The sequence below is a fragment of the Canis lupus genome, chromosome 8, assembly GCF_011100685.1.
Source record: "Canis lupus familiaris isolate Mischka breed German Shepherd chromosome 8, alternate assembly UU_Cfam_GSD_1.0, whole genome shotgun sequence".
Lineage (NCBI taxonomy): Eukaryota > Metazoa > Chordata > Mammalia > Carnivora > Canidae > Canis > Canis lupus.
The window spans coordinates 47,123,089-47,149,325 of NC_049229.1; the positions used below are offsets into that span (position 1 = coordinate 47,123,089).

The 26,237-nt window shown below is 43.0% G+C and overlaps 2 protein-coding genes across 12 annotated transcripts in view; one reads left to right on the top strand and one right to left on the bottom strand.

Moving 5' to 3' along the window:
* The window catches only part of HEATR4 (HEAT repeat containing 4), a 60,421-nt gene that overhangs the window by 28,835 nt on the left and 5,349 nt on the right, over window positions 1-26,237 (bottom strand). For 4 of the 8 annotated variants that reach the window (XR_005363517.1, XR_005363516.1, XM_038545211.1 and 1 more), the window contains 14 exons: window positions 24,294-25,241; window positions 22,720-22,907; window positions 21,581-21,721; window positions 16,188-16,388; window positions 14,776-14,919; window positions 10,853-11,035; window positions 8,965-9,125; window positions 8,231-8,335; window positions 5,981-6,099; window positions 4,878-5,058; window positions 3,863-3,932; window positions 2,857-3,046; window positions 1,248-1,326; window positions 375-534 (listed from right to left, as the gene is read on the bottom strand). Coding sequence is in view for 6 of the 8 variants with exons in the window: in XM_038545211.1 (XP_038401139.1) it covers window positions 375-534; window positions 1,248-1,326; window positions 2,857-3,046; window positions 3,863-3,932; window positions 4,878-5,058; window positions 5,981-6,099; window positions 8,231-8,335; window positions 8,965-9,125; window positions 10,853-11,035; window positions 14,776-14,919; window positions 16,188-16,388; window positions 21,581-21,721; window positions 22,720-22,907; window positions 24,294-25,171 (2,800 nt within the window). In the remaining 2 variants the exon portion in view is untranslated. Of the gene's footprint in view, window positions 1-374; window positions 553-1,247; window positions 1,327-2,856; window positions 3,047-3,862; window positions 3,933-4,877; window positions 5,059-5,980; window positions 6,100-8,230; window positions 8,336-8,964; window positions 9,126-10,852; window positions 11,036-14,775; window positions 14,920-16,187; window positions 16,389-21,580; window positions 21,722-22,719; window positions 22,908-24,293; window positions 25,242-26,121; window positions 26,178-26,237 lie in introns of those variants that run through there. The other 4 variants (XM_038545214.1, XM_038545217.1, XM_038545213.1 and 1 more) reach the window with 3 other exon arrangements.
* LOC490770 (acyl-coenzyme A thioesterase 1) overlaps window positions 1-26,237 on the top strand; it is a 42,984-nt gene that overhangs the window by 1,234 nt on the left and 15,513 nt on the right. For 2 of the 4 annotated variants that reach the window (XM_038545220.1, XM_038545218.1), the window contains one exon: window positions 24,392-24,953. The exons of 1 other annotated variant lie outside the window; for it this stretch is intronic. The gene's annotated coding sequence lies outside the window, so the exon portion shown is untranslated. Of the gene's footprint in view, window positions 1-23,741; window positions 24,954-26,237 lie in introns of those variants that run through there. One more of the 4 variants, XM_038545221.1, reaches the window with a different exon arrangement.

Genomic DNA, 26,237 nt, shown 5'->3' on the forward strand with positions numbered 1-26,237 from the left:
CAGGCTCTGTGCAGGAAGCCTGATGTGGGACTTGATCCCGGAACTCTACAATCATGCCCTGGGCCAAAGGCAGGTGCTCAACCGCTGAGCCACCCAGGCATCCTGACCTCTAACTTTCAAATCCATTCAATTAGAACTACCTCATCTTTTTTTCTTTTTTTCTTTTTTTAAAGGGACAAAATAGCACATAAAGCAATCCAGGGAGCAGGCGGGAAAAATATAAAAGGACTGAGAGGATGGTAGCCAAAAAGGAAAGGTAGCAGCCTTTCCTGACTCATCCTACAGGGCTAGAAACTAAACTCCCCAAATGTCCAGATCCCAGAAAAGGCTTGTTAAAGGAGTCAGGGCATACGACTCACCCCTAGAAAACCTACCCTGAAAAGTTTCTTGTAGTAAAGTACAGAGTTTCAGTGGTTTTTGCCCCTCCTTGGGTTGCAAGTAAACACGTTTTGCTTCCTCCTTCACTTTTCCTATGACCCTCTCCATCTTGAATATTTTCTGTGTCAGCAAGTCCTTTTGGCTTAGTGTTTGAATCTAGATCAGAAAAAGATACTGAAAAAAAAACCTGCATTAGGCTGCAAATCATCAAAAACCATGAACAATGCGCATTGTGCCTGTTGGTGTTAGGTGGTACAATGCCTCAGCGCATTTTTCTGATGTTGGTTGAACATTTTTTATAACTGTTAATGAAACACCTACTTTAGCTTTTTGGGCATGATGAAAGGAATCTGCTAAGAAATGCTTGCTTGGTGTGAAGCTGGTTTTGTGAAAAGAATCTAAAGTCCTTTCCCTCTATTTCTTAATCTCATTTAGCAACTTTGAAAAATTAGTTGAACTACCTGTTCAACTAGAGCATTCCTTTGGTGAGAGCCCAGGTTAGAGATTAAGGAAAGTTAAAAAGAAGAAAAACAAGGGGGCTAACTCCAGTTACTCATTCCTTCTCTAGGTCTACTTGTGAAAAAGAATAACTTGGATTTAGTTGATGGTGGGGAGAAAGTGGGAAGGGAAAGAAAAATAAGTATTTCAGGAACAACCCATTTTGAAGGTTACTTATAGGATTGACAGGACTATTATTTTTATTTTGTCTTTTTACCAGAATTTTATAATCTGATCTTGCATGAATGTTTTGTATCTTCAGAAAATACGGTACCTTTGTGGTTGTAGAAAGTATTTCTGTGATGGAGAAAAGGTTCTGAATAACTCTTGAGAGCCCTGAATTTTCTCTTAAAAACACAGCTTGCACTTACCCTGTTCTTGATCTCCTGAAGCATTTCTTGGTTTCCTTCATTTTCTAAGTTGAGTATTTTCATTGCCTGGTCAATTTCCCTGAAAGATAAGAGAAACTTCTTAGATCGTTCTTATCCGTTTTTTGTTGTTGTTGTTGTTGTTGTTGTTGTTCTTACCCGTTTTTAAATTTTTTTTTAAATTTAGAGAGTTTGGAGTGGGAAGGGCAGAGGGACAGGGAGAGAGAATCCTAAGCAGACTCCTGCCCTGCAGGAGCCTGACCCAGGCTTAATCTCAACGACCCTGGGATCATGACCTAAGCTGAAATCAAGAATCAGATGCTTAACCGACTGAGCTACCCAGGTGCCCCAGACCATTCTTATCCCCCCCCCCCCCCCCCAAAAAAAAGGTAGGGGCACCCGGTGGCTCAGGAGTTGAGTGTCTGCCTTCAGCTCAGGTCGTGATCCCGGGGTCCTGGGATCGAGTCCCATATCAGGGACTCTTCCTCTGTCTGTGTCTCTGCCTCTCTCTCTCTCTCTCTCTCTCTCTGTCTCTCGTGAATAAATAAATAAAATCTTTAAAAAACAACAACAACAAAAAGCCTAAGAGTGGAAAATATAGGGGTAGGAATCAGACAAAAATCCTAAATTCTATGGTTTTGCTGAGTCTTATCTGCAAAAATGTTATGATGCTTAGCTTGTTATTACAAGTTAAGATGATATGTTTGAAGATACTAATGGTACCATTTCTTGAACACTTATGGTGGATACTAAACATGTCATCTCTTTAATCATTACCATGGACCCATAAGGCAGACTATTATCTTTTTTTTTTTTTTGGCAGACTATTATCTGCATTTGATACATGAAATAATGATCTCAGAAAGTTTGAGTAACTTTCTTTTTTTTTAAAAAATTTTTTATTTATTTATGATAGTCACAGAGAGAGAGAGAGAGAGAGAGAGAGAGGCAGAGACATAGGCAGAGGGAGAAGCAGGCTCCATGCACCGGGAGCCTGATGTGGGACTCGATCCCGGGTCTTCGGGATCGCGCCCTGGGCCAAAGGCAGGCGCCAAACCGCTGCGCCACCCAGGGATCCCAGAAAGTTTGAGTAACTTAACTCATGTTCACATAGCTAGTGTATGCCTGAGATGGGATTCAAACTCTGGTCTCAACTGTTTTTGTTTTTTTAAGATTTTATTTATTCATGAGAGACACAGGCAGAAGGAGAAGCAGGCTTCCTGTGGGGAGCCTGATGCAGGACTCGATCCCAGGATCCTGGGATCACGGCCTGAGCCAAAGGCAGACACTCAACCACTGAGCCACCCAGGCACCCCGATCTTTTTTATTCTAAAGCCTGTCATCACAATAGGCAGTTGATAAATATTAGGTGAATAAATAATGTAAAACCACCTGGGATGGAGAACAGGTATGTGAACTGCATGACCTGACTTGCCATCTAATTTAGGCTAGTTTTTCTGTTACCCACTCAGGTAGGTATGTGAATGGCACAGGTGAGCCTGTGCTTTTATAGCCATTAGGCATCCTGGAAAGGCAGGGATATATCCTGTTAACAAGGCTAGGAGAGTTAGCAGTACAAGAAGTCGTTGCAGGAATCAGGTTTAGAGCTTACTTTAGAACAGCCTCGTGATTCTCTAGGAGCAGCACATCTAGGAAGGTGTCTCTGACCCGATCCCCTTGAAGATTGAGGGCTAGGATGCTACGGCAAGCTTCTAGTCGTACACCTGGTGACTTTTCATAATGGATAGCCCAGAGCAGGAGGTCTGTCAGCTGGGGACTCACTTGGCCAATCTGACCCAAAGCTGCAGAGATTAGAAGGTAGCATGTTCCATTGTCACTTAAGATAGAATTGGCTATATCCTAACATCCAGAAATGGCCTTATTAATAAATAATAGTAATGTAGACAGCTGCCTGCTAAATTAAGTATTGCAAATATTAAACTATTTTGTTGATACCTTCTCTTTTGTATGACAATTATCATTAGAATTTTAGGGATGTTAGAGTAGGACATTATCTCCAAAAGATTCCTCTGGGAATGAAGAGGGAGGATCCATCCTATTCTTGCCCATTAGAATGTGAGAATACATTAATTTTCTTAAGTATCTAGGGATGAAATATAGGACAGCTAACTCAGAAGACCAGCCTACGCAGGAAAAGATAGTGGGGAAAGGAGACACAGATACTTAACAGGTTTACCTAAGGCAAAGATGGTCAATGAGAGAAGCAATGCCAAAAGTCTTTAAAAAGAAACTCTAGGAAAGTTGCAGGGTTTTAAGTCTGCAGCAGTCTTGAATCTGGTCTTTTCCAGAGTAAAAGTATCCAATACACTTCAGAGCAAGTGTTTCCAATAGCAGATCCCTACTTAGAACTTAATACTAATTCTGTTGGCAGGGATTGTCTTGTCAGCCCTTAAACTTGCCTTAAGTTTGATGCAAACCTAGAGTCCAGATCCTTAACAGAAAATTAAAAAGAAGACAATAATCTTCAATTTCTCAGCAAGAACTTCTGTATCATCCCTTTCCCTATACTCTACCCCCTTCCTAGAGAAAGTCTGGGGATTTATATTAACATATGGAAAGGTGTTTGAGGTGAAGAGCTGGGGCCACTCCTGTCCTACCTTGAATGGCAAATGCCTTGATTTTCCAATAAGGATCCCTCTGTATCAGATTCAAAAGGCATTCAAGGACCTGGGATGAATAAAAGAGCAGTGTTGAGTGGAGAGGATCAGAGTAAGAATGAACCAGACAGGGACGCCTGGGTGGCTCAGCAGTTAAGCGTCTTGCTTTCGGCCCAGGGCATGATCCTGGAGACCTGGGATCGAGTCCCGCATCGGGCTTCCTGCATGGAGCCTGCTTCTCCCTCTGCCTATGTCTCTGCCCCCCACCCCCCCTCTGTCTCTCATGAATAAATAAATAAAAATCTTAAAAAAAACAAGAATGAGCCAGACAGGGACTTTTTTATTTTTTTTTTAAGATTTTGTTTATTTATTCATGAGAGACACAGAGAGCGGGAGAGACACAGGCAGAGGGAGAAGCAGGCTCCATGCAGGGAGCCCGATGTGGGGCTCGATCCCGGGTCTCCAGGATCACCCCCTGGGCTGAAGGCGGTGCTAAACTGCTGAGCTACCCGGGCTGCCCCACAGGGACCCCTCTTATCTCTAAAATGTGCTCTTACTGAAAAATGGGCTTCTATCAATTCTAGTGACAGCTGAGCTGGAAGCTGAAGTACTAGCCTGTACACATAGTGTATTAGCTGAATTATCTCCTATCTAGATTGATTTTCCTCAGCCCACAGTTCTGTGGTCATACAGGCTTCTTTAGAACACCTCCAATCAGGTTTTCCTCTAATAACTGGGGATTATAACTCCATTCACTGGAGTTGATCCTAAAGCCCGTAACTGAGATGAGAACGGGATTCAAGGATATGCTCTAGAGTTCAGTTTGGGCTGCCTGGGAGAGCTCAGTGTGGTCCTAACTGACTGATTGATGTGGCCTATATACCCTCTCACCTTCCAGATCTTTCATTCTGTGGAAACACAGAATGGTGAGTGTAGTATACACAACAAGGGAAGCTCAGGGTAATGCCCTCTTCAGGTTAATCGGGTAAGATGGGAATGTGTTTCTTTGACTTACCATATTATCACGGATCTGTAGGGCACCTGCTGCTAAACAGGCTGCCCGGCGAACTGCCATGAAGTCATCAGAGAAGCAGTTGAGGAAGCTGGGGAGAAGCCTGGCAGTCATGAGCTTGAGTCCACCAATCAGGGAGAGAGCTTCCACACGTTCCCGGAAATTTCCTTGACTCAGTTTGACTCTGTAAAGCACAGTGTTTTTTATTTTCCCTCTTTAAACTTTTGGCATTCCCACCACAACCACTGTGCCCTCAAAATAAAATCCAACTAACGTAGGCTCTGCATTATCCATTCCCACCATTTGCTAGTCAGCCATGTGCCCATAAGTTTTAAGTTTCACTGGACAGAGATTTCAACTGTCTTCTTACTTCAACCCCTATTACTAGCATATGCTGGGCACTAAACTATATTGAATGACTAAATAAAGGAAACTTTAATGTACTTCTTGCTATAGTCAAGTCCTCTTCACTGCCCTCACATGTGCCATCCTTATTTTTGTATTTAGCTCCCAGCCTGGAATATCTTTCCTTCTCTCTGCCTATATAGTCTAATCCATCCTCCATGAATGTTGACCTTACTAATTACTAAGCATTAGTGTGTCTTGCCTATATAATCAGAATCATGCCATACTTTTGAACTCTAAAACATTCAAAGCAGTACTTAACGCCTAGTGGGCACTCTGATTCTTTCCTTAGCCACATTGTTAGTGTCTGTAGGGACTGATAATTTTTTATTTTTAAAATAATCCTGCAGTGGGACCCAGTACAATGCTGAGCATGCAAAGTTCAACAGATGAGCATGCAAAGTTCAACAGATGCCAGCTGACTGGATCCCAGGCTCCCTGAATACTTAAGAATAGAAAAGTTTCAGGGCACATGGGTGGCTCAGCTGTTTAGGTGTCTGCCTTTGGCTCAGGTCATGATCCCGGGGTCCTGGGATTGAGCCCCAGTTGGGCTCCCTGCTCAGTGGGGAGCCTGCTTCTCCCTCTCCCTCTGCCCCTCCAACCCCCCACTCACGTATGCTCGCTCTTTCAAATAAAATCTTTTAAAAATATATGAAAAAGAATGGAGAAGTTTCACCGAGTTCGTGTTTACTAGGTCCTACCTGATGGTGTTATGCACCTCTTTCCCAAGGCTCATTTGCCCCAGAGCTTGGGCAGCTGCGTGTCTCACTTCCTTATTCCAGTCACTCAGCATTAATTGGATTAACTTATGTTTCATATCCTATAAATAAATATAATAATTAGCTGCCACTTATTGAATGTAAATTTTGTGCTTGGTACTGTGCCAGGTGTTCTTACCCATCACTTAGTCCTCCTAAACAATCCAATGAGGCAGATTACCATTTACAGATGACAAAATGGAGGCATAGGTTTACTTGCCCAAAGTTAACCTGTTGAATGCTAGAGCCAGGACTCAGACCCTGTCTGTTTTCTAAGCTTATGCTTTAAGCTGCTATACTCTGTTGGGACCAACATAATCTGCACTTGAGGGCCTTAAAATTTTATGGTCCCACACTAAGGGTGATGCCCATCCCCTTTGCCTGGGTTTAGTGCTAAAAGTCCTCTGTCCTGGTTCATCCAGGACTATATATTAGTACTTCATTCAGAAGGGAAGAGACCAAGATTACTTCAGTTGTAGTTCATGATTGTTGTAAATGTGCCCAAGCTATTCTCCCTGCCTGAAACCTCTCTTTTCCCCCCTTATCTAGTACCTAATGTTTCCGTACTCTTTGAGGATTTTGTTCAGAAAGCATCTCTGTGAATTCTCTTCTGTCCTCTGTAAGCATAGGAAATCCCCATGATGCTTTACAGTTGCCTCTGTTACAGCTAGTATAACGTTTACCAAGAAAAGACCTAGTATTTTTGCATCGCCAATGCTGGCATAGTGCCTAGCATGTGGGATGTGGTCAGAAACTGCTTACTGAATGAGTGAAGGACTGATAGACATGGTGCCTTTCTTCATTCCAGCTACCTGATGTAAAGTTCTCATCTTTGCCAGGTCAGCCCCCTGCCTGCCCTGCATGTCTTTTTACTTTCAGTTGGCCGTCCTGAGTGACAAGTGCTAAGGAGGTGAATGTGCAAATGAATCAGATATTGTTAAAATGCAGATTCTGACTGAGTTAGCCTGAGGTGAGATTCTCCCCTTCTCACAAACTACCAGGTAATACCTATGCTGCTGGTCAGGACTTCAGAGGAAGGGTCTGTGGCAGCTGGGACAGAATCAACCCAGACTAAAACATCTTCAGGTGATTATACTGAATGATCAGATTTTGTCCTTTCCACTCAAAATGGGAGGATCCAAAGGTGGAGGGTGTTAACTTCTCATGGGAATGGCAGTGTTCTGGGCCATTTTGGAGGTAGTTAGTGTTAAAAGAAAATGATACGGTGGCACAGAGGAAGAAGGGGAAACCCCCATTTGAACAGCTGAAGATGATTAAAAAATAAGAACAAAAAGTAGGGTGGGGTTAACTGGGTAATGGGTGTTAAGGAGGGTATGTGATGTAATGAGCACTGGGTGTGATATAAGACTGAGGAATCCCCTCTATCTCTGAAACCAAGAATACATATGTTGATTAATTGAATTTGAATAAAAAGAAGAAGCAGATCAAGTGAAAGCCCAGATGATGGTCAAGGTTTCCCCTGCCTGGAAGTCACTCTTCAGCTCCATCTAAGTCTTGCCCAGTTGTTCGACACTCCTTCCCAGAACTCTGATAGGTTCGGCCTACATCCTCTCTCTCTCTCTCTCTCTCTCTCAAAGATGATTCTCATCTTTGTCTGAAAAGTTTTAAGAGTGTACTGTATGTTTATCTCTTATTCTTTAATCCTTTGTGTTTGTATTGTTATTCCAACCGTGATGTCAATCTTTTTAAAGTAGGGACTGTGTTTTATACTTTATGTGCTAAACACTCAAGAATCAACATAGACACTAGTATGGTTGGATTGTTGGATAAGTCAGTGTTTCTCAAACTTACCTGAAGAAGGACCAGTTTTCAAGGATGGGGGGAGGAATGTCATTGGGTGGTACTTATACAGTACATTCATGTTAAGGCAATGTCAAAGTACTATAAAAGTTTCTAAATTCTAGGGTTTTCGTTTGTTTGGTTTGGTTTGGTTTTGGGTTTTTTGCTTATTGTGAGTGGGTTACGATTTGTGAACTGCCATCATGCTAAGACGCAGGTGTCTTGAGTCAGAAAGAAATGTTGGCATATGAAGGTAATTCTGGGTTAGTACTAAGAATGTAAAGACGAAGATCTACTTGGTAAGAATGGGATACTAAATAGCAGCAAAAAGTGGAAGGGCTCCCCAGCCTCCTTTTGCTTAGACTTTGTGTCCTGGAAACACAGAAGGCTTACCAAACTGACATTTCCCCCGATCTGTGAGAGAGCCCGGCAGGCCACAATCCGGTCCTTCCACTGGTAGCTATTTAGCTCCACAGCAAGCATGGTGTGTATCAAGGTCTGAGGAATGGAAAACGTAAGTGGATATTCATGATAACTTTTAGACATGCTGGAGCCTTGAAGAAGCTATATCCTAACATGGCATTCAGCCTAATTGGTGTCACAAGTACATAAGAGACCCATCCCTAGCAAAGAAAGAATGGATTTATAAGATAGGGAGTACTCTTCTATCTGAGCCAACTAACTTTGGAATCATAAATCAGGGAACAAAATACAGATTTCATAACCTGAACAGAAAACTCCTGGGGCCTTAACTATCTTTACTCCTAAAATGATTTGTATATACCTCATCATTGTGAGTTTCACATTTCTGTTGAAAGTAAACACGCTTGTAGGTCTGTGCAGTTTTCAATGGTAAACTTCTGGCAGAAGCAGATTCTACATATCACAACTTGCATACACAGAAACCATCTGCAACCTACTTTTCTCATCTTGTCTCAGGTGGCTGGTGTCCCTTTTACCTGTATACACACTTCGATACCTCAGTTCACTCACACACTTCAACACAAAAACTGTGCTTATCATCTTACTCAACCATCTGCATATTTGATTCCTTATGTGAACTGATCTCAGAGACTCAGTTGTTCCCCATAACTTGGTTTCCTTCTCTGGCCCTGTAATGTACATACTGTCTTCCTGCTGAGATGGCTCAGGAGCATACAAGAGTGGCGTTCAGTGTCATCATTCTTCTTATTAAACAGCTGCTGGAGGATCCTCTTAATCACAGGGTATGTGGCAGCACCTTCTAGAGCCAAGCACTGAGCGGCAGCCCAGCTGTCCACGCTATTACCTGTCAGGTGGGGTGAAAAATAGCTATTGTCCTCCTTAAGGTTGGTACCCAAGGCTGTTACCTGCCTGGTACCTCACTTCCCTGTGCCCCCCCTCAGTATAGAAGTTAGAGCCTGTATTTAAATGGATCATATCAAGGTTTTAGATATAGACTGAAAATCTTAACCTGAAATGTCAAATCCTAAAAGGCTCTTGTTGGGTAAGAGCAGTTGACCCTTATGTTCTCTGGGTGAGAGAGTGTTGTTCCTTCCCCTAGGGATTTAGAAGGCTGGAGTGGAGGCTTTTTTAAGACTGATGAATTAAGTTATTGATGGTCTGTATGCAGAAGGCCAATCCAGTCAGCCAGTTGTCCCTGTCTGCTCATTTCCCCATTGCCCCCAGGAGGAAGGAGCAAGCAGTCTTTCAGAGAGTGCTCAGGTATCTTGGGACCCTAGCAGCTTTTGTGCTTGTACGCTCCAACAGTGTTTGTAGACAATGCCTGTAAACATGTAAAGATGGAAGCATGATGTATGCCAGTGGTGATTTTTTTTTAATTTTCAGAAAATACTCTTTAATATTGTTACATCATCTTTTTAATTAAAGATTTTATGTATTTGAGAGAGCATGAGTGGGGGTGGGGCGGGGAGAGGGAGAAGCAGGCTCCCAGCTGAGTAGGGAGCCCTGTTGGGGTTCAGTCCCAGGACCCTGGGATAATGACCTGAGTTGAAGGCAGGCGCTTAGCCTACTGAGCCACCCAGGAGTCCCATGTCATCTTTTTAATTAAAAATAAATGTATGGGGCAGCCCCAGTGGCACAGCGGTTTGGCGCCTCCTGCAGCCCAGGGTGTGATCCTGGAGACCTGGAATCGAGTCCCACGTCGGGCTTCCTGCATGGAGCCTGCTTCTTCCTCTGCCTGTGTCCCTGCCTCTCTCTCTCTCTCTCTGAATAAATAAATAAATCTTAAAATAAATAAATAAATAAATCTATGTGTGGGGCACCTGGCTGACTCAGTCAGAAGAATATGCAACTCTTGATCTTGTAGCTGTGAGTTTGAGCCCCATATTGGGTGCAGAGATTATGTATATACATATACAAACTTTTTTTTTTTTTTAAAGTAAATTTGTGGGACACAGGGGTGGCTTAGTCAGTTAAGCATCCAGCTCTTGATTTCTTCTCAGGTTATGATCTCAGGGTTGTGAGATCAAGCCCCACATCGGGCTCTACACTGGGTATGGAGCATGCTTAAGATTCTCCCTCTCCCTCTGTCTACCCTCCACCTCTCTTTCACATGCTTGCATGTGGTCTCAAAAAATAAATTTGTGTGAAAGAGGGCATGGTGTCTAAGCAAATGCATCCATGAAACACTTAGTTGCCTAGGTACCACTAGGTGGCAGTGTACCTATCTTGTAAAAGTACCTAGGAAGCAATATCTTATTTATTTATTTATTTATTTTTAAAGATTTTATTTATTTATTCATGAGAGACACAGGCAGAGGGAGAAGCAGGCTCCATGCAGGGAGCCTGACATGGGACTCGATCCCGGGTCTCTAGGATCAGGCCCTGGACTGAAGGTGGCGCTAAACCGCTGAGCCACCAGGGCTGCCCGGAAGCAATATCTTACAAACATAAACCCAAACCTATGTAGACTTCACAGAGCATAATAATGGAGTAGAAGGGATTAGGAAATGCTGATGGTGAGATGTTCTGCCCTTAGGCCATATTCCCAGGTCAGAAGTGATAGTTACTCACCCTTTGAAACGGCAGTATGCATGATGTCCCGGGCAAGGGGATTATGCGACTGTATGGCATATTGGCATACTGCCGCTGCCATCCGCACATTGGCATTTTTGTCACAAAGAGCAGCCTCCAGGGCGGGCTGTAGAACCTCTGGCAAGTCCTGGATAGATGGGGCTTTCACAGTCTCCTCCTTGCCTACAATCAAAAGAGAACCAGGTAAGTGGGTGCTAGCCTCTTTGATTTTCACTGAAAGACAGTTTCCTTCCCATAGCCACACAGTGGTTGACCTTAGTCTCAGTTGCTGGTGCTTACTGCTACTTAATAAAATTACGATTTAGCTGAGCCCCTGCAATGGGCACTATTTTATGGCTCACTTCTGTGCTGTGTACACCACTTTCCAATCCTTTATCACCTGGCATCTAAAGAGCTGGATTGAAGCCACAGAAGGTTTCCAGCTAGACTGGTGAGCTTCATCATTAGTTTCAGTGGTGAAAATCAACCTCTTTACCAAATATATTTTTATATTTTTAATAATAATAGCAATTATACTTAGATGGTGCTTTGCCATTTATAGTGTTTTCATATTCATTATCTTAAGTCATCCAGCCCTCACTGAAGTAGGCAAGGCAGGTATTAACTGCCTTGAAATATGTCATTCCAGGAGTCTTTTTAGATTGAAACAGACTCACAAGATTCACAGACCACACAAAGCACCGATCTTCAGAAGGATCTAAGATGCGAGCACAGTTTGCCAACAGGGCAGCATCTAGTGTTCCTTTTGACAAGAGTTCTCAAGGCAATTAGTGTTCCACAGAGCCTTCTGGGGACACATGCTATGTCCCACAGGAATGAGTATATTGTATAACAAGTCCATAGATCTAGTCCCAGGGCCCACATAGGGCCTGCCTCTTTGAAGTCACTGCATTCCTGGAAGTTCAAGGGACGGCGTCTCTTTTTTTTTTTTTTTTTTTTTTTACTTAAGATTTTATTTATTTATTCATGAGAGACACAAAGAGAGAGATGCAGAGACTCAGGCAGAGGGAGGAGCAGGCCCCACGCAGGGAGCCCGACATGGGACTCGATCCCAGGTCTCCAGGATCACGCCCTGGGCCAAAGGCAGGGACCAAACCGCTGAGCCACCCAGGGATCCCGGGATGGCATCTCCTTGAGGCATTTCTATTTCCCTACAGTTTTCCCAGTCCAGATGCAATTTAACAGAGTTCATGTTTATCATAAGCATGTTGCCGATAGTTCCTGTTCCTGTCCTTATCAGGGCAACAGGTAGGCATTTTAACTAAAGCTCAAATTCTCAAGTAGAAGGGGAAAGGGTCTGTTCACCTTTTGTCCACAATTATTCTCATTAGAGAGATAAAGAATTTGAAGCTCAGGCTGACTTCCCAAGTAGTGGCAGAGCTGGATCCTGTGACTAATTTTTTAGGATTTCTAATCTGCCTATCTTACTGTTGTGAGCTGCTATGCCATTTGCTAAGAACAGGCTAGATGGGAATAGGGGTATTTTATGGGAATATGTAGAAGTCAAACAAGTATTTCAAGAAATAATGAGTAAGATAGTTTTCTTGGGGAAGGTATGGGGAAGAAACAAGACAAAGACAAGTCAAAATCTAGACACTGAAGAGATGTGAAAGGGAGCACATGGAAGGCATAATTTAGGGGGCAGACAAGAATTCTTTGTATGTGAAGACCTGGGGATAAGATTATAATACCTACCTACTGTTGCTACCTACTGAAGGTTTTCTCTGTGCCAGGCACCCCAAATACACCATCCATTTGATACTCAGGGGAATAAGCAGTTATAATAAAAAATATAGGGCAGCCCTGGTGGCACAGCGGTTTGGCGCCGCCTGCAGCCTGGGGTGTGATTCTGGAGACCCCGGATCGAGTCCCACGTCGGGCTCCCTGCATGGAGCCTGCTTCTCCCTCTGCCTGTGTCTCTGCCTCTCTCTATGAATAAATAAATAATCTAAAAAAAATAAAAATAAATAAAAAATGTATAGGGGGGAATAAAATGTATATGGGGGGGGAGCACCTGGCTGGCTCGGTCTGGAGACAAGTGACTCTTGATCTCAGAGTCATGAGTTCAAGCCCCACGTTGGGTGTAGAACTTAATGTAAAAGGAAAAAAAATGTGTATGTGTGGAAGCACATAGCGGGGACAATGAACCAAGTCTAGGTGTTGGGGCCAGGAAAATTCAGAGGAGGTGATAGCTGATAACTGAAGTTAATAGAAGTTAATCCGGTAAAGAGAAATGAAGAGTTTTCTAGCAGACGGGGCAGCAGATTTGAAAACTTGTAGCAAAAATACACATGTCTCGAACTCAGTAGCTAAGAAATAAATGAAGCTTTAAAAACGTGACAAGTTTGTAGAAGTAAAATTAGTCCCTGCCATTAAGGAGTTTCTTGTCTAGTAGGAATGGCAGAAAAGTACATGACAATTAGGATAGAGTGATATAAGGGCAGAATAATGTTAGGGTGCTACTGGCAGCAGAGAGGGGAAAAGCATCAGCCCAGGATTCACATAAAAGGTGGTATCTGAGGGCATTTGAGAAAAAAGTCAGTTGGTTTTATGTTCTTTTAATAGTACTTGGATAGCTTCTATCATTTGGGTCCTGTATCTTGTTAAACTCAGATTACAGCTGTAGATGGGAAATTTTCCTTTTTAACTACTTACTGCTAGTAAAAAAAAACAAAAAAGCTATTGACATTTCTAAAGATTATTAGAAAAAAATGGCTAAGTCCTTAAGTTCATTTTGTAAAGTTAGCAAAAACTAAAACTTAACAAAAATAAACTCATTTCACTTAGAAATGTAGTAGAATATTCTAAAATATCAACAAATCACAGTGGAATAATAAAAGAGTAATATATCATGATCTATTAGATTCTAAGAAATTAGCAACAAATTCATATCCACAAATTAAAGGGAAAAACTAGAAAATGGCTGATAAAATTCAACACATTTTTATATTTATTTATATTTATTTTTTTTTTTTTAAATTTTATTTATTTATGATAGTCACATAGAGAGAGAGAGAGAGGCAGAGACACAGGCAGAGGGAGAAGCAGGCTCCATGCACCGGGAGCCCGATGTGGGATTCGATCCCGGGTCTCCAGGATCGCGCCCTGGGCCAAAGGCAGGCGCCAAACCGCTGCGCCACCCAGGGATCCCAACACATTTTTATAATAAGTAGAAAAGTCTACATGTACGTTGGCTTATATTTCCAAAAGCATCAAGAAAGATGTAAAATGCCAAACTAAACATTGGTTACCCTGGGGAGTGGCATGGGTGGGACTGGGAATTTTAGGAGAAGAGAATTATTCCTTTTTATATTCCTCTGTTGACTGATGAATACATAAAGAGGGAAACAGAATCAGTAGAATCTATTTGGTTATGGGAAGAGGAAGGTTTGTCTAGGATGACTCAGGGCCCTGACTCAGAAACTAGATGGATTGTGGTGGGGCTACTGATTGAAGTTTGGAGCTTGGGTAGGAGTCTATGGTCAGGGTGATTAGTTAAGTTTGAGTTTCAGGTGTGCTGTCAAAAGAAGGGCTAAACTAGAAGGGAAAAAAGTGTGTGTGTATAGATATATATATATTGTGTACACACTGTATATTACTTTGGTCTTTTACAAATGGGATCTCTCAGGGTGGAACAATGCAAATTTGTTTGAAGCTGCTGGGCAAACGAAAGGTAATGAAATATAGTGCAAAAAGCACTGGACTAGAAGTCAGGAATTTTAATTTCATCTCTATTGTTAATAAGCTGTGTATATTCCAACTAGTCTCTGGGCCTTGGTTTCCATGTTTGTAAAAAAAAAAAAAAAAAAATCTTGGATAAGCTCGAAGGTCCACATCAGTTATCATTGTCTATGGCTGTGTAAGTTGCTTATCTTCTCAAGCAGTTAAGTTCAGGATCTCACCTGAGTCCCCCTGGCTGGTGGCATTCCGGGGCTGTTCTAAAGCAGCTGTGGCACATGTGATGATGGCTTGGATCCGAACATCATCATGCATGTCCACCAAGCCCCGCATCAGGCCCTCTATTGTCTCATGATGCCACTCAATGACTTTGCCGCAGGGAGTGAAATGAGAAGAAAACCATTTGATTAGAGTTAGATAGTCTCCTTCCTCCTAGCACAATTCAAGCAGAACATTAGCTCAGAAGAGTAAAGGGCCCCAGAGAAATGGGGTCCTTTGGGAAGTTATTTCTCTGAAAATCCATGTACCCTGTTGGTTAGTTCCCAGACACCTCCCCCCTCCCAGTCCTATCTTAGTCTCTCTTTGCTTAAATAACTCTTCATTGTTACCATCTGGAAAATAAAAGGGGTGTGTATGTGTGTGATAAAACAGTGATTAAGGGTAGTTTGTTGTCAAACATACTTGGTTTGGAATCACAGTTATTAGCTGTGTGACCTTGGATAAGTTAGTTAACCTCTCTGAGCTTAGTACTGCTCATTTATAAAATAGGAATGGTCTTAGAACCTACCATATTTAGTTAGAGTATTAAATGAGTTAACTAGATAACTAGACAAAGTATTTAACAAAATGGCAAGATAGCAAGGACTCAACTGTTAACAACTGTGGTTATCGTTAGGTTGCCTTTGAGGTCTCTTCCATCTGGCTTTCAAGGTCTTCTCATTTCATTACTAACTTCTCTCTTTGTAGGTGTCAAGCTCTTATTTCAGAGTTCCTACTAGAAGGTTTTACTCAGAAAATCTTTCAACCCTTTTTTGTTTACCTGATCTCATATATGTAATGGATTGTCCTGTACTAATTAAACTAGTCTCCTGTTCTACAAGCCAGCAGCCCTGAGTCCTCGGATCTTATAGCTTTGGACAATTGTCCCCCTCACTCTGCCCCAAGCATTCAGCCTTCTACTCCCATATTGCCAAAGGCAGAGTGTATATATGAGAATCCCAACTCCACATAGGAATTTTGGAGAGGCATTGTTTATACCACAGCCAACTACAATTCCTTTTGATCACTACATTTCCCTTGCTTGGACAGCATGTTTCATCCCTCCCTTGATGCATCATTTATTGAGGGTAAAATCTCAGGGGTTGTAAGACTGAGTCCCTGTCTAGGAAGAATCCTCAGTGTAGCGCCTATATACAAATTCCTGATGTAAAACCTGCCTGTGCAAAAAGACCTCCAGATGCATCAACTATCATGATGTGAAAGGCTCTTCTCTAGTGACCCTTTGATGACGCAACCAGATTTGTATGTTTTGAAAGAAAGGGATGGATTTTCATAGAGAAACACTAATCCAAGGTGAGCCCCTCCTCCCTCCAATGTATACCAATGTCTCCGGCTCCACCCTGGCCCCTTCACTCACTCAGAGCCCAGGCAGTCTTCCATTCCTCCAGCATCCTCTGCAGGGCCCCCAGTTCCCAAGTCCCATCCTCCTTCAGTGATTCTTCCTGCTTCTTCAGTCTTCTGGTCTTACTGGCATCCTTCTCACTCAGCTGGAACAGCAGATCCTTGGCTGGGGTGGGCAGAGCCGTCCAGCGTGGGGCTCCTTTCACAGGCCTGTAGGCTGTGCAGCGGGACAGTGTGAGATAGTCTTACCCCACTGCCCTAGGCCCTGTGTTCCCAGCTAGCATTACATCCTGCTCCTGACCAACACCAAGGCAAACAATACTTGAAAACAAACTTTCCCATGATTATACAAGGAACTAAGTACAAGTCCCACAGGGAGTTAGGAAAGGTCCTAATGAGACATAATAAAGCCATGATGGGGCGGGGGGGGGGGGGGGGGATTGAGATATATACAAAAATTTTCATACATTTAATCTTTAGGAAGAAAATTTGTTTATATGTAATAAGGTTTTGCTCAAAATTCAGTATCCGATATATTGCAATTTAGAGTATAATTGTCCATTCCTAGTTTATTAGGATTTCTTCCTTTTTTTTTTTAAGTTTATATATTTATTGGGGTACCTGGGTGGCTCAGTCAGTTAAGTGTCTGACTCTTGATTTCAGCTCACGTTCTGATCTCAGGGTCCTGGGGTCAAGCCCCACATTGGGCTCCATGCTCAGCAGGGAGTCTGCTTGAGGATTCTCTCTCCTTCTCCCTCTGCTCTTCCTGCTGCTCGTGTGCTTTCTCTCTCTCTAAAATAAATCTTTTTTTTTTTTAAGTTTACTTATTTATTTGTAAGTAATTTCTACAGCCAATATGGGGCTCAAACTCATGACACCAAGATCAAGAGTCGCATGTTCTGATTGAACCAACCAGGTGCTGACATTTTTATGTTTATTTTTAATGTTTTTAATGAGCCAAACAGGTGCTGACCTTTTTATTTTTATTTTTAATGTTTTTAATTTGAGAGGAGGAATACTGCTACAAGCTGCTGAGTTTAGAAGATTTTAGCATCTGTGAGTTTTTCCTCATTATGACAACAGCTGGAGATTTGAGGACAGAAGAACGTATTATAAAAATACAGTTATAGTTGTTCTATAAAAAACAGTTATAGTTTTCTAGACTTTGTGATATCCCTGGTATCAGATTCAGAAAGCCTCTTTCTAAGAAGAGTGGTTGTGTGCAAAAGGCAAAAGATACAAAAACATTTCCAAATTACCAAATTCATGATCTGCTTGCTATATTGCTTATCAGTCTAATGCTCTAATCTGTCACTATCAAAGATTTGTGTTTCTGGGGCACCTGGGTGGCTCAGTGGTTGAGCATCTGCCTTCAGCTCAGGTCATGATCCCAGGGTCCTGGGATCGAGTCCCACATTGGGCTCCCTGCAGGGAGACTGCTTCTCTCTCTGCCTGTGTCTCTGCCTCTCTCTCTGTCTCTCATAAATAAATAAAATCTTAAAAAAGAAAGATTTGTGTTTCTTTTTTTTTTTTTTTAAGATTTTATTTATTCATGAGGAACACAGAGAGAGAGAGAGAGAGAGAGAGAGGCACTGACACAGGCAGAGGGAGAAGCAGCCTCCATGCAGGGAGCCTGACGTGGGACTCGATCCTGGGTCTCCTGGATCACACCCTGGGCTGAAGGCGGCGCTAAACCACTGAGCCACCTAGGCTGCAAGATTTGTGTTTCTTCCAAGATTTCATTCTAACATGTTTAGATTTGTTCTGAATCCATTCTTTTCTTTGAGCAAAGAAGGCAATACCATTTCTTTCTTCTCTTGTGAGACTCCAGTGCAGTTTAGCTCAGAAGCCATACAAGCATACCCTCCAGTGGTTCTCCCCCTAGCTTGGTCATGCTGGGAGAATTGTCACCCTGCTGAGGTCTGGCTTCCTTTGCAGTATAGAGTGTGCAGTTGCAGCAGTAGAACCACCTCCGGACGCTCCCAGTGAGCTGATACTGTGAAACTCCCCCATATCTCTCCTCTTAGCCTGCTTGAAATCCCCCCCACGGAATTGAGAAGTGGTTGTAGTAGTCTAGTCCTTTTCCTCCTGTATCCCCCTGCTCAGGGAGTTAAAAAGGATGTGGTAAGAAAGCTTTGAATCTCTGGTATTTAACCTGTGTGGGAATAAACATGCACAACTGCCAACATTAATTTTATGTTCGGTCCTTTGAGTCCTAGGCAGGTAGAACACATCCAGTAACCACATTCCACATTAAAAGTCCCCTGAAGGGAGCACACAGACAACCCTTTGGCTTCCTCTAGGATAAAAGGCACAGAATATTTTGTCGACAGAAACAAATGGTGCCTTTGACTCTGCACCATAAGACCTGTGCTTAGTTCAAACTGTCATGATCTGGGTACGCTAAAGAGTTTTATATCACAGCTTGGGGGAAATTAAGGCTTAAAAAGTAAGAAGTACACTTTGTGCCTTAACAATTTTCATCATCTTAAAGAAATTATCACCTAAGTTTTCCAATTCAATCAAAATGGAGAGTTAAAAAAAAAAAAAAAAAAAATTTCACCCACACCTCCTAACTCCAGGAATTTTCCTCCTTTTTTTTCTTCCTTTTTAGGTTCTTTCATACCTGGTATTTCCTGGGATGAGACAATGAATGAAATAGTTATAAGAAGGTGTTTCTATGTTACTATTCTGACTTTATATCTCCCAGATCACTTTCAAATATTTACTTATTTTTTAAAGATTATATATTTATTTATTTGACAGAGAGAAGAGAGCACAAACGGGGAGGAGCAGAGGGACAGGGAGAAGCAGACTCCTCACTGAGCAGAGAGCCTGACATGGGGCTCCATCCCAGGACCCCGGGATCAGACTTGAGCTGAAGGCAGATGCTTAACCAACCGAGACACAGGTGCCCCTATTTATTATTATTTTTTAATTAAGCTCCACATCCAACGTGGGGCTTGAACTCCTAACCCTGAGATCAAGTCATATATTCCAACTGAGCCAGCTAGGCACCCCCAATTTCAAATTCTATCATCTATCTATCTGTCTACTTATCTATTTATAGATTGTATTTATTTACTTATGAGAGAGGCAGAGATACAGACAGAGGGAGAAGCCGGCTCCCTGGAGGGAGCCCGATGTAGGACTTGAACCTGGACCCCAGGTATCATGCCTTGAGCCAAATGCAGATGCTCAACCACTGATCTACCCAGGCGTCCCTCAAATACTATTTTAAAAAGAAGTTTGGGGATGCCTGGGTGGCTCAGCTTATTAAGCATCTGCCTTCGGCTCAGGGCATGATCCTGGAGTCCCAGGATCGAGTCCCACATTAGGCTCCCTGCATGGAGCCTGTTTCTCCCTCTGCCTATGTCTGCTTCTCTCTCTCTGTGTGTGTCTCATGAGTAAATAAAATCTTTAAAAATAAAAATAAATAAGTTTGGGGCATCCCTGGGTGGCTTAGTGGTTGAGGGTCTGCCTTTAGCTCAGGGCGTGATACCGGAGTCCCAGGATTGAGTCCCACATCAGGCTTCCTGCATGGAGCCTACTACTCCCTCTGCCTGTATCTCTGCCTCTCTGTGTGTGTGTGTGTGTGTGTCTCTCATGAATGAATGAATGAATAAATAAATAAATAAATAAATAAATAAATAAATAAATAAATAAATAAATAAATAAAATATTTTAAAAATATAAATTAATTTAAAAAAAGTTGGGGGCACCTGCGTGGCTCAGTCAGTTAGGCATCTACCTTCAGCTCACGTCGTGATCTCTGGTTCCTGCGATTGAACTCCACCTGGGATCAAGTCTGTTTCTCCCTCTCCTCCCCACCACTCGTGGTTCTCTCTCAAATGAATAAATAAAATCTTTTAAAAAATTAAAAAGTTTGGGAAAGATTCTACAGCTTATGTTTGTTATATGTTCTTTGTTCTGGAGAAAAGAGGGAGGCATCTAGCACACTGGTGGAAAAGTGTCTGTGAAGCCAGTGAGACAGGTGGTGAGGCATCTGAATTCAGCCTGGGGTGGGAGGGTGGGTAGCACCTTGTGAGGTAGAATTCACATATAAAATTCATCCTTTAAAAATGTATACAATTCAGTGGTTTTTAGCATATTCAGAGTTGTACAATTATTGCAGTGTCTTAATTTTAGGATATTTTTATCACCCCAAAAAGAAACCCTGTGCCAATCCCTCTCTTCCCCCAGTGAGAACTTTGTGTCATTGTGGATTTGCCTATTCTCAGAGGGGAGGACATATGCAGTACAGTTGCCTTGTGGGGAAGGTGGTATACTAATAATTCCTTGAGTTTGAGCACTTAATGGTTTAAAAAATGCATTCACAAGATCACCTAAGTATCAATAAATGTCACAAAATCAACAAGTATTCCCGAAGTGCCTTGCCATAGGAATGATTAGTGTCTCAGCCCTAATGAAGCAGCAGAAGCCCTAGAAGGTGACTTGCCTAGACCCAATCCAAGACTTTGCTAGGGTGCTTTCTCCACGACTACCATTAGTTTCTGCACACCAGAGGGCCCACTGGAACAATGACCCTGCAAAGAAAAGTCATGGAACATGGAAGCATAGTCTCTTGGAGAGTGGGCACTTTTTGTTTTATAAGCTCATTTCTTGGCCATCTTCCTTCCCTCCATCTTTCCCCCCCCTCCCTTCCCTTTATCTCTCTTACAGAATTAAGATGATATAGTTATGAAACAGAAATTTAGAACAGAGGATGACCCTAGTACCTGTGGCAGGTATGGCCTGAGAATGGAATGGGAGGATAGAACTAGCCCAAAGGGACAAGGATCAAGGGTCTGATATACTTTTCCTGGAAAAAGAGATGGGACTTGTCTCATTGGTAATTACCAGCCCTAAATCTCATGGTTACACCTAACCTAAGTTTGATCTGATTTCAATTGAATGGATGTTCCACAAAGGCTCTTCCTAGTTATAGTTAGTGTTTGATAATTTTAGTTAGTAGGAAGGGACTCCTCTACAAACTGATGATGTCCATAAGAGGGCTCTGTGCTCAGCAGGGAGTCTGAGATCCTCTCCTCCTCCCTCTGCACCTCCTCCCCAGGTTGTGCATATACTCACATGCACATGCTTGTGCTCTCTCTGAAATAAATAGAAAAAGAAAGGAAGGAAGAAAGAAAAAGAGCGGGCCCCATGTGGAGCTTGATCTCACAACTCTGATACCATGACTTGAGCCAAAATCAGGAGTTCAGCACTTAACAATCTGAGCTGCCCAGGTGTCCCAGAAGTGTAGCTATTTCTTTAAGGAGCTCGTTTTATAGGCTGGATATCATCAGACCCTCGATCCTTGTCCCTTTGGGCTAAAAACCACTGAATTGTATACATTTTTAAAGGATGAATTTTATAATATGTGCTTCCTATTATGTGCTTCCTGCTTACGTGCTTCGGGAACTGGCTGGGAAGTCCACCTTTCTGGGGTTTCAGGGAAGACTTTAGACAGCTGCTTCTTGTACCGATTGAAGTTTTCCAGGAAAATGTGGTCTCTCTTCGCACCAATCTGGTGGATAACCTGGACTTGATCTGTGAACAGACAAATAAGGAGTCCCTAGTACCACACTCCTTCCTCTCTTGCTGGGTTTTCAGTCATCAGGATCAGACCCAATTTCCTTCTGCCTTAACTCTTTAGCACCTAAGACTCATGATTACCATGATGTGGGGGCATCCTTTGAAGGTGACTTGCTTGGAAATAGAAGCCAGTGGTCTCATAGAGGCTTAGAAACCAAGGCAGAACCTGTCTTAACTTACAGGCATTGTCCCCTATGAAAAACTAAGTCCTAATAAAAGAGTATCTAATTCATTTCTTATCAGTCATAACTAACTTCATCTGAATAATTTTGTTAAACATTCTAAGACGACTTTCAGTTGACAGTTTAGGAACAAGATGGGGGCAAGGAAGGATAAACAGTTTGGAACATGCAGACCTAGATCATGTATCTTACAAGCCGGGGCTTCTAAAGGATAGCAAGATGGAAGGGGAAGGTAGTAGATATTTTATTGAGCATTGGGCAAGAAGCATTACAGATGCTTTCCTGTCCTTGAAGTGCATTTTTGTTACTATTGTTTTACAAATAAGGCTCAGAGGGATTATATAGTTTGCTCATATTAGTAGGGAGGGGCTAAACCAGGATCCTCCAGATTCCAAAATCTATGATTTTTTTTCTTAACCCCTCAATGGGGGATTATCTCAAAGGAAGAGAAAGGAGAAGAGCAGACAGAGAAGAGGTGTTCTCCAAGCCAAATCCTATTTGCTTTACAACCCCACACTCCACAACCTCCTTCATAAGATAAAGGGATAGAGCCAGGGGAAGAGGGAAAATAGTTAACTCCTCTCACCAGATACCTGCCTGCCCTCTGCCAAAACAACCTTCCTGTGCTAGTCACTAGGGGATGTTGCTATGAACACCTTGGTCATCTACGGCCCCTTATCCACACTCATGACTGGTTCATTCCCCCGCTGCCTTCCACCTCCCTGTTCCATGTCCACCTCAGGCCCCAGCATAGCACCCCAGCTCTATTACCAAAGTATATCTCCTGTTCATAGGTGTTGGCTGTGGAGTAAGCAAACTTTCCAGCTCGAGGATTCACCTGTCGGAAGTAGCTCTGCTTTGGGGGCTGGTGGACGTTCTTTCCTTTGATATCCTCAGCAGTCTTATTGTTGCCAGGCATAGTTTCAGTTGTCTGCACTTGTGGCAAGTAATTGGGCAGTCTAGCAAGAGGGAGAGGGAGAAGAGGGAAAAGATAGGAGATGGACCTCCTGACTTCCATCAGACTCACAGCTCACCCCTCTCTAAGCTCACCTCATATATCCGTGAGCATCTGGGAAACACCTCTGTTTATCTATTGGCCTTGCTCCCAGAGTGCCAAATGAATATTCAGGCCTGCCAGAAGGGCCTGTCTGCAGCCACCTTCTTCCCTTTAGGGAGCCACTCCTGCAACCATTGGAGAGCACGATAGAGGGGCCAGGCTTCCAGCATTACCCTTTTTTTTTTTTTTTTTTTTTAAACATGGTGCCCTTAGAGGTTGCATGGACTTGGGAAAGTGAATCAGTTCCTACATTCCTTCACTTCATCATGTGTGTGGTTATTTACTGTATGTCAACCCCAGTGAACATTCCATAAGCTCATTAAAGGGTCCACATCTCTCGTTTAGGTTGTATTCCCAGCACTTTGCAGAGTACCTGGCAAGTAGCAGGAATGTGGTTTATGTTTGTCCAATAAATAAATGAATAAATGGATTCCCACTCAACCTTTATTTCCCTTTTGTGGATGAGATGTTATAATAGTTCTGGTCTTCCCTCTAGCTATAAGTGAGAAGGAAGCAATGTGAGAAATTTGCAATAATCAACCCTTAGGCGGTTTAGCTCTCTGTCCTGCTGCCGGTCTTTTTTTTTTTTTTTAAGACTTTTTTTATTTATTCATGAGAGATCCACAGAGAGAAGCAGAGACAGAGGCAGAAGGAGAAGCAGTCTCCTCGCAGGGAGCCCAATGTGGGACTCAATCCCGGGAACAGGATATGCCCTGAGCTAAAGGCAGATGCTCAACTGCTGAGCCACCCAGGTGTCCCGCCAGTCAGTTTTTGAATCAGTGACACATTGGCTCCTCATTCGAAATGAGACAAGACCAACCCTCAGTGCCTTGAGGTCTCTGCCTTCTGAATGTCAATATGGATACATTTCTGAGAGTGCCTGAATAGTAACTGGATCAGCAAAATAGCTTAGTCTGCTAGGAGAGGCCAAGAACCTATCCCTTAAAAGGCAGTCGTTCTCGACTAGGAGTGATTTTGGTCCCTTAAGGGGACATGTATGGAGACATCTTTGGTAGTCACAACTGGAGAATGCTGCTGGCATCCAGTGGGGGTGCTACTAGACCATCCTACAAGGTACAAGACAGGCCCCCACAACAAAGAATTATCCAACACAGGATTTCAATAGTAGCTAGGCTGAGAAACCTTACTTTAAGGAGATCTTAGAGAAGAAGTTGGCAGTGGGTGAATGGAACAGTGTGTTCTGAAATAAGGAATGTGAAGCAACCCAGGAGTCTTTGAAGGGGACCCGAGGATTCTCAAAGTGTGCTTGATGTCCCAGCCAGTATACCTATAATAAACAGGAAGCAGCAGCTCTGGCTTTTCTTTTTCCTGGGTTGGCAGGATAACACTTTGATCCTCAAATTCTGCTGTTTCTTCTTCCTCTAGCCGTTTCAAGAGCTCCAGGTCACTGGTGGAAGTAAGCTCATCCCGGATGTGGCTCCAGTCATATTGCTGGCGCAGAAAACTCTGCCACTTGTTGGGGGAGACCCCAGATCTCAGAGGACGTTTGCTCTGGATCCATCGGGCAGTGCGCTTGTTCAGCTTTTCCAGCACGATGGCTTCCCAGGCTTGGGCCTCCTTCTCAGGAGGTGGAAGCCAGGTTTCTCTCTCCAGGTTCACATCTGGAGAAAGCGACATACCCAGCATGTCCAGATCCCTGCCAGAATGAGAGATGCCAGGGGAAGGTTTTTCATGGACCACCCTTGCTAGCTTTGGTTTTCGTGGCTGCTTAAGATTGGCGGAACTTTCTGTCTTCACAGCCTGGGAGGTGACCCTTGCTGAGAGACCTGAAGAACCCAAGGACTTAAAGCCAGTGGGTTTCTCAGATCGGGCCCTCCTGATCTGGAGAGGCTGGATGATGTGGTCTGTGTTGTAGAGATGGTCAAAGTTGTACTGGCTGTAAGGGATGCTGGGAAGCCCTCGCTGCCATACCACCTCCTGAGAGAAGGTAAGGTTTGTAGCCGCCCTTTTCAAATACTGGTTCTTGAGGTGTGTGCAGCGATACGGGCTAAAGTGGAAGACTGGAGGTACACTGGACACCAAAGCACACTCCTCCTTGTTTCTTGGTTTTGAGTGGGGAAAATTCATGCCCCATCCCAGCCGTGGGGGGAGTGACTGATGGAAATGGTGGGAAAGACAGGTCTTTCCCTGTTGGGTTCTGGTCATTGTTTCCCAGCAAAAGTTTCCTTCCACACTGCCTGGTCCAGATGCAGGTCTTGGAGGCGTGACCAAGTACCTGTTGAGGGGATGGGAGGAACTGGTGAGAGCTCTAGGTCAGTAGAAATTGGTAGCCCATAGCAGTACAGAAAGATAAGAAATGGGAAGACAGATGGCAGAGCAGGGGGTGGGGGAGTGGGGAGAAGCCACGTGAGTGAGAAAGACAAAAGAAAGAAATGGTGGAACATTTGAAATATTCCTTGTATCAACCCCTTGATTCCAGTTCTCCTGTCTGTCCCCAAAGCTCAGCCCGTCCTCTCCTTATGAGGGATTAGATTACTAGTTTTCAGCAGTAACCATGCTTCTAATTTTTACTCAGATGTTGCTTTCTATGTCTTTAAAGCATAAATTTTAGACAATCAGCCTGGTGTTCAGGGTCCTTCGTGAATGTGACCCTAGTTTATGACCTTCTTTAATCATAACCCCTTGAGTCTCTTGGTACATCTCTGAGTATTCCTCCCTTGACACCGTGAAGCTTCCTCTGTGCCTTCTACCTGCAGTAGCCTTCTCTCCATACTTGACAAATTCTATCCATTCTTCCAGGCTGAGCTCAGTTCCTACCTGCTCCAGAACTCTTTCTAGACCTACCCAGGCCTCCATGTCCCACACAAATTCATACATCACTTCTAGTCTGTACCGATTTGTTTTTCATTCCAGGATAGTTAACATAAATTTTAAATTAATTTCAGGTGTACAGTAGTGATTGCATACCGATACTTTTAACTCTCAATCCTGTGATACCTCCCATTGTTAAATATTTGGCTAACTATACTGCCCAGGGACCATATCTTCTGTCTCTGCTGTCCTTCAGAATCACCCAGCACCTTTCCATATTGTTACATAGTTTTCATTGTTAATGTTTAACAGCTACAGAATATTTTACCAAGTATGTAAATCACCTTTTTCCTTAATTATTGGGCAAGCTGTTTCCAGGTTTCAGCTAGCATTGAAAACGCTGTAGAGAACAAATGCTTACATTTAATAGTTTGGGTCTTTTTTTTTTTTTTTTTTTTTT